Source organism: Ctenocephalides felis, unplaced genomic scaffold (assembly GCF_003426905.1).
Source record: "Ctenocephalides felis isolate EL2017-DRISC unplaced genomic scaffold, ASM342690v1 CF-g0.4_SCAFFOLD_03571, whole genome shotgun sequence".
Classification (NCBI taxonomy): Eukaryota; Metazoa; Arthropoda; class Insecta; order Siphonaptera; family Pulicidae; genus Ctenocephalides; species Ctenocephalides felis.
The window spans coordinates 67,141,818-67,150,352 of record NW_020539725.1 but is presented as its reverse complement, the minus strand read 5'-3'; the positions used below and the strand labels follow the sequence as shown (position 1 = coordinate 67,150,352).

Here is an 8,535-nt window from a genome sequence, read left to right as displayed (position 1 = left end):
TTTTGCCCAAACTTGGTCTCATTCGATGTCAGAATGACTCGAAACGTCGAGAAACATGAAATTAGCAAATATAACTAGGTGTAAGTGACATTATTTACTAGCAAATATTATGTAACAATTTACTTATGTTAGTTCTAATTGGTATAGTCATTTTTCTCTCAATGAAGGCTAGGATGCTAGGAGAAACGTATGGATTTCAAATGAATTTCTAAAACAAAATTTTTCATACATGTAACGCCCGGTTTTTAAACTTGTTTTAAAAAAAAGTTAATTTGTAAATTTTCAGAGCAGTTGCATTAAAAAAAAATATAAAGAAACATAAAACTCTAAAATATTAAAAGAAATCGTATTGTTATTTTACTATAATCGTAACTAACAGAGAAATAAACTAAACTATTTGGAAATAACAATATTTTTAGAACTTGCAAAATTCGATTTGGGCATTTCAAAAGAATGAGTAATGAACACACAAAAGCCCTTTTTATTGTACATGCAACATGCAAGTATTTAAAATATAAATGTTAATATATAAATGTTTGTGTAAAAAACTTGGAACACCCAAATTTAGGGTCTTCAGCTGAAATCTTAAGAAATATCAGAAAATCTGAAACAAAATTCAGTAAAAACATTCAATGACCAAAAGCGTATGATATACAATTCGATTACTAAAATGATTATAAATAAATAGGAAGGTAAAAATTTAAAGCATTAAATTAAGTTTCGCAATATATTAATAAAATTATTCTTATAATAACTTATAGTATACCAATATACCTAATAACAACAATTACACAATCCGACCCCAAAATCCATCTATAAAAAACCTCATCATTTTTTTTCTGACAACAATCGGGGCCTAATTACACCTCATTGTGTCCTCCGAGGGCGACCACCATCATATGTTACAACTCACTTTCGAACCACCAACATACCAATACATTTACATTTGGAAATTTGCTTGATATTTACCAATGTGTCGCTTTTCATTCAAATTGTTCGCCGGAGCGTTTTAATTCGTGGAATTCGGCAAGTGCTTCTGACAACGTAAAATAATTTTGGCGACAAGTGTTGCAGTTCTCATATCATATCATCAGTTAGAAGTTGTTTAAAAAATATATATTTAAGGGTGCATGGAAGAGTAATGTGGCGGAAGATAGGACATGGTAATGGTAATAGACACATCAGTTGTAATTTTACAGTATGGATCGGAGACATGGACTATGAAAATAGAACTCAGTTTGTGAAAAAACTGATACAGATCAGTGCTACTGATCAGAAACTTGGTCTCTTTATCCTGAAAGTTACATGATGTGGTTTTGGTGAAGGATGTAGAAGATGAAATTGACCAACAGGGTAACAAATGAAAAAATTCTGCTAAGAGTTAAGGAAGAAAGAACTCTACTGTCTGATGAAAACTGGATCTGGGTCATATTGATAGAAAAGTGCCTCTTGAATGACAATACTCAAAATAAACAGACTGAGGACAAAAATAGAAAATATAAAAATTTAAAAGTAAAGGAAGATTTTTTTTATTCTTGAAGTAAAACTTCTTTAGGCCTAGGGTGTAAATCTGTACAAATGCAACGGAAGTGAGTTATAGCAGATAATAATCGAGTGCCAATGATTCGTCATTCGCTCTCGATGATTTCATTTTACATTTCTATACAGGTCGATTGTGATTAGTCGTCGCGTATGTGAATAGAGATCTGTCGTTGTATGCGTACCGGCATTAACGTTGTATGCGTACCGCATCAACAAGGAAATCGACATAGATAAATAAACATTTTAAAGTTAAATCTTGTAGTGCAAATCTTGATTTAATGAAAAATGCCTGAATCAGAAGAATATTTTACCCTGTCCCCACAAATAATAAAACAAATTAAACATTTGTGCCGTGTACTAATCGTAGGTTTAATGATTAGAAATTATTCTATATTATTCGTAGTTTCTATAAATCTTTGAAATTATTAAAATGGAAAATATTTTTTTAGGCAAGACAGATATTATAGCTTTTCAAAGAATGAGATTATATCGCCAGCGAAAAAGTAAAAAAAATACAAGCAGTCAATGAATGTATATTAATTTTAATTACATGAAGTTCTTCAAACACAATTATTAGATGATGAGTGAAGTTGCGAAAACAATATTTGTGTGAGCGTTGTTTAACATAATCCGTGTGAACGAATATTACAGAATTTATTAATCAGCAATTACTTCATTTCTCTAATGAAGGTTCATTTCTAAATTCTAATTACAATGACAAACCGATCATGTCATATTTGAAGTATGACTTTGATTACATTATTGTTTTTAAATATTATACATATTTTTAATGCTATTATAAACATATATAAATATAATTTATTATTATATAAATGTCTTTTATTTATTTAAATTTATATTATTATTTATCAATATTACTTGATGTTAATAAATTAGCAGTTGTAATAATTATTGAAATTAAAAAAAAAAAAAAAAAATAAAAAAAAAATATATATAAATGTGTATAATGGTTGACACTAATAAATGTGTGCATCATATTACTAATAAACATAAATCAAAATTGTTATATGATGTATTTATTTTTACTTGATTGCCAAGTTGTACAGTAGCAAATAAGTTTTACTTCAATCGCGTGTGAATCTTACGCGCACTCTGTTTTTCTATAACCAATATTTTGATAACTTGCCAATAGGCAAACTAAACATTTACTTACTTGAAGACAATATTCTTACTCTTTATTACTCAAATCATCAATCTTAATTCCTTTTGTATAGAAAACGTGATATACCGAAACGTTTCGCCAAAACCTTACACCCCATTATCAGTTACGGGTAATTGACTTAGGCAAATTTTTGGGGTCACCCTCGTACATATACATACATACACACACATATATATGTATATGTATATGTCTATTTATGTATGTATGTATCTTTTTCCTTGATCTTTTTTTAAGCGTCACGCTTAATTTCTCACCCCTGAGTTAAAAACTAACAAAGTGTATTATTATTACACATAGAGGGATGATAGGGGAGACCCGCGTGCGCAATTTGTAATCCGATACAGATGAATGGATTACAAACGCAATCAAATTGTCAGATGATTTTGTTGTAGATTATTTAGATGATATTAGGAGCTATTAGATGATTAGATCTGATAGATAAAATTATCTGGAAATTTTTCATACTGGCAAAGATAAAATTAGATAGATAAAATTATCTGGAAATTTTTCATACTGGCAAAAAATATTGAAGTACTCCTAAGGTTTTGTAAGCTAAAGTGAATCAATTTAGAGACAGTCATTACTGACAAACAAATATATATTCTAGAGAATTTCAAAAAAATGTCTTTGAGAATATCAGGATCATCATTCAAAGTTGACCATAATCTCTATTATTGGAAACCATCTCAATATCTTTAGCATCTGAGCTAATACTAATGAACTATTTTCATTTTTTGTAATTAGTTTGTACATCAATATCCTTTACCAATTGTCCTTTATAATTTGATTCATGTAACTTTTAATCGATGCAAAAAGAAGCCCCCGCGTGCGCATCAGTTGCACAAAAGGGTCCTCCTAGGTCCTCCCCTTCTGCCCCAAGATAAGATATAAATGATAAATTTATATCGTGTTTGGTCCCATAAGGGCTCGTAATTACGCAATGATACGTCCCTTTGGACGAAGGTGAATGAGACACATTTGGGTGACTAAAAACAGGGGTGAACTATGAAGGAAAACTATTGGGAAAAAATAAGCGATATACAAAAAATTAACTATAGTAGTAAGATGACCATACGTCCCGGTTGGCCGGTAAAGTCCCAGATTTGTACCTTGTGTCCCGGGCAATATTTGTCCGGCAATATTTTCTGCCGGATTGTACCAATTTTTTAAAAATTTAGAGGTAAAACACAAAAAATTATGAAAACATACAAGCAAGTACTATTTTTTCTATTAATTATAAAGAAAGTGTAATAGAATCGAATCGAAAGTGTAATAAGATCGAAAAATATAAGATATAATATAATATCGTAGATAAAAAAGTATTACAAATATTCTAAAAATAAAGTTCTTACTAAAAGTTCGCCATAATAATAAAAAAAACGATTCTTTTTTAAGGCATTTGGTATTTTAAAGACCTCTACCCCTCTCCCCCCGTCCCAGGATTTCATAACTAAAAATTGCTGTCCCGGTTTTGAATTAAAAAAATATGGTCACCTTAATACATTATATATCCTAAAAGCTCGGACCATTCTCATAAAATTTAATGCATTTTATACTTTATAATGCACTTTTTATAGGGCACTACTATTTTAGGATGTTCGTTCAAATCATGACTTCTATTGCTATGCTAAATATTATTAAAACAGGCAATTTTTTTATTTAATTACGGAGAAAATACATCTTAAATGCTAGAGAATATGAAAGATCGAATTCAAAGTCGTTTTATTCCAAACATTTATATTGGCATGTATATGGCTGTCCTAGTTTCGCCCTATCTAACTGAAAGAGGGTGCTTTTTATATAACATTAGTGAGTTATTTGACAAAAACCAAAAAAATGTCCTTTTGAAAAGTTTAAAAAAAATTAAAAAAATCTTAAAGATATAATCTATTAAATAAATAAATTTGTAAGCATATAATACGAATTGAGTATTTTAGTTAATGTGAATGAAATTCAGGTTCTAGTTATGCAATTTTCTCCTAAGTTCTTCTCTGTTCTTATATTTAAGAAGAGATATGTCGATACAAGATTGATTACACAGTATCACCATGTATCTTTATAATTCTAACAAGGTCGATACAAAAGATTTATAAGGAAAGATATCGCAATTTGGTACTGATGGTCTACTGATGGAGAAAATTAGGACGAAAGTGGAGGATGATGATAATTTTTCCTTTATTGTGATACATACAACTATTTAAAAAAAAGTAGAATTTCATTACATATTTATGATATAAGTTTGACTTCACGTCTTTAACCCATCTATTCAATATACATTTTGAACACTCATTAGAAAGAATATGAAATTTGAAGTAAATTTGAAGGTTTAAATATACACTAAAATTATAATACTGTATCTTAAAATATTTTAATTTCTGGCAAATCTCAGCTGCTTTTGGGCAATAATAATGTAGACATTACATTTTTCTTATATATTTACATTCTAATATTATCTAGACTCATCATTTCAGCTAAATTCGAATTTCAAGTGAATTGACATTTCTAGCAGATGACAGTAGAAATGTTTTCAATGTCAAACAATGATAAATGTTTTTTTGTAATTTTTGCCATTTACTTCTACAATATTTCTATAGTTTTATGTGTTGTTCATTAAATCTTAAAAATTTCCATTGACAGATACTAAAAAGAATGATCAAAATCCGAATAACCGTTTAGGAGAAGTATCGAATGATGCACCCACAGAAGAATTTTAAATATAAGATATATATATATATATATATATATATATATAATTATTACTGTTAACGACTCACCACGTTTTAGTTTCTCCAGTGGTTCATGGTGCAGCACTGAAGATGGCGCGTGAGGCGGCGGAGGAGCATGGTCTCCTGCTCCACCGACGCCCTGCAGGGCCGCCAAAGAACTGCCGTTCATTATATCGTGCAGATTGTGTAGACCTGAAATTTAAAAAAATAATTTAGATAGAATTACCTCATGATAGACATGAGTAAAGTGACTTGAAAATTTACCATTTAAAATTATATAAAGCTCAAATTAATTTTAAGGACTAATATTGAAAGTAAGTAAAGTTTTTTTTATGGTCGATATTGGCGTTAATGAAATAAAACATGAAGATAAAGCTAATTGTTAATTTTTTATGCATGTTTTTTTAAGTTTAAGAATTGATCAATTATTAATTTATTACAATTGTGTTACTGCGATTTCTTAATTGACTTCAGAAATATTTGACCTACTCTCGGACAAGTTTGATCTGTGGTCTAACTGGAAAAATAAGATAATAATAATTTAGGATTTTTAGATAAGCTTAGTCTGTTAGCACAAACGATGTTAATTGAATACATTTTAATTTTTATGATAATTTTATTTTAAACAGATTGCAAAATCGTACCATATTATCTTAATAATCATATAGTCTTAATAATCAGATAGTAAGTGTCTTAGTATAAGAGAAAAATCTGATCCAAGAGTAGATATATGAGACAAATTCTTATCCCAGATTGGATCTTTTTAATTCTTTTGTTGACAAAAATAACAATTATTTTTTAAAGTATGTATTTTCTGAATTTTATATAAAATTATTTATAAAATATGGGACAAAGGATGGGGCAAAATATCTCACCAAAACCTGAAAAAAAGTTATAAAGTTGCAAAAAAAAATCATTGTCATTATCATTTAACGACATTTGCTACTAAGGGAGAATTGTCCAGAAATCCTTAAAAATCGATCACGTGATTAATGAACGAAAAAAACAGAACATGTGGTTAAATTATGTATCTACCTAATATTTCACGAATTTAATCATTATGAAAAATTAAAAATTGTACACCTAATGATAGTACTAATTTGTCTACATTAAATCAAATCAAATCTCTATTAAAGTTCAAATCTCTATCAAAATCAAATATCTATTAGATGTTTTTGTTGAATAAATGTTGTAAAACACAAAAACATAAGATTATTTTTATCACAAATCACAAATTATTGTGTTGCCCGAAAATTAGCCACTATGAACACTAAAACAAATATAAATCTGATGATAACAGGAATTTGTTTTCCGGAACGTCTAACAAAATAAGACAAGAAATTTTTGTTTAATAATTTCTGGACCCATGATACTATTAAATGCACTGCTAATATTTTAAAAAACTTTAGACCTAAATTAGTTTACTAAAACGTCTAGAAAAAACATAAAAGCAAAATAAAAATCAACCTGTTGATAATATTACGTATCTAGCTAATATTGCACAATTAATCACTACAAAAATTTAAAAAAATATAGATCTAAAAATGGCACAAATTTGTCTACCAAAAATAAAAACAAGAAACATTTTTTTATCATTTATCGACAAAAAAATTAAAAATCTCAAAAGCAAGATTTTTTCCCCGAAACTAGACGTTTGAAACAAAGTTCAAAACAAACACAATTTCACAAAATTAATCACTACAAAAATTGTAGATCTAAAGATTGCACAAATTTGTCTACCGAAACGTCTAAAAAAATCAAAGATATTTTATTTACTAATCACTAACATTATTACTAGTATATAGTAAACAAATTTAGACAAAATAAAAACATGTTACCTCGAAATTAACTACTATAAACATTTGCAAAAATATAGACCTGATGATGAAAGGAATTTGTTTTCCGAAACGTCTAAGAAAATTAGTAAAACTGAGAACCAGAAACATTTCTTTTACCATTTATCGACATGTGGTACTATTATGTGAATTGTTAATATTTTCAAAAATTAATCACTACGAAACTTTAAAAATGTAGATTTGAGGATGTCTGAAATTTATTTTTCGAGACGCCTGAATAAAAAATTAACATTTTCCGAAATTAATCATTTTAAAATCTTAAAAAATGTGAACCTGAAGATGGACAATATTGCTTCCCGAAACGTCCAAAAAAATAACACAATAATATGTCAATTATCACCTGTGCTACTGTTATGTGACCCGCTCCCCCCGCTGCTCCCCGACCCCGCTCCTCCTGCTCCTCCTGCTCCGGCATCGTTCTCGTGCGAATGATGCGAGCTGGTCAGCGAATGTAATTGTTGCTGCTGCAGCGAGTGGTGCTGCTGCTGCGGCGGAGCGTGGCCGTGCTGCTGCTGCTGCTGCTGCGACGAGTGATGGTGCACCAGGTCCTGCAGACAGAGGGCGGGGTCACCTGCTCCACCGCCGTGACCGCCGCCGCCGACGCCGATGCCACCGCCGCCCAGTGTCTCCATGGGCAGGCCCACGAAAGAGCCAGGCCCGAACGTGTCTTTGTACACGCGCAAATGAATTTTAGGGCCGTTGGGTCACACTCGAAGGGAAGAAGAAGAAGGTAGTAAAGAGTTGAACACTTTTTATAGAGACACTAATAGCAATTTACATAGATTTTTTATTTATTTTGTAATTTAGCACTATTTTCATTAAATTTATTATTTATGTGTTATTTAATTTAACAACTCAAAATATTAAATTAAAATATTTTACACAGGATATTTTGTTTAAAATTTATCACACTAAACATTTTTGTTTTAATATTTTTGATAAAATTTGATTTTTATTTTGTAACTAAAATATGTCATTGCTAACTTCATTTTTGTTTATTTAAAATTAATTTCTATCACATTTATTTAATCTCACTTGTTTTCTTCTTTGTATGTTTTGTTTCTTTAACCTGAAATTAAAAAAAAATGTTTATAATGATAAATTAAAAATTTTAATTTTACAAAAATAATTATAATATCAGTGGTATCCCATGTTTAGCTATTATATAAATAAATGGATAAAGATAAAGAACGAGAATAAAATTTAGTAAATGAATGAATAAATTTAT

The 8,535-nt window shown here is 29.3% G+C and overlaps 1 protein-coding gene across 1 annotated transcript in view; it reads right to left on the bottom strand.

Moving 5' to 3' along the window:
• Positions 1-8,073, bottom strand: part of LOC113386583 (pituitary homeobox homolog Ptx1-like) — a 47,228-nt gene extending 39,155 nt beyond the window's left edge. Inside the window, exon 1 of the mRNA XM_026624356.1 lies at positions 7,648-8,073. Within this exon, the coding sequence (XP_026480141.1) occupies positions 7,648-7,939 (292 nt within the window). The 5' untranslated portion in view covers positions 7,940-8,073. The remainder of the gene's footprint in view (positions 1-7,647) is intronic.
• Positions 8,074-8,535: the final 462 nt, after the last annotated feature.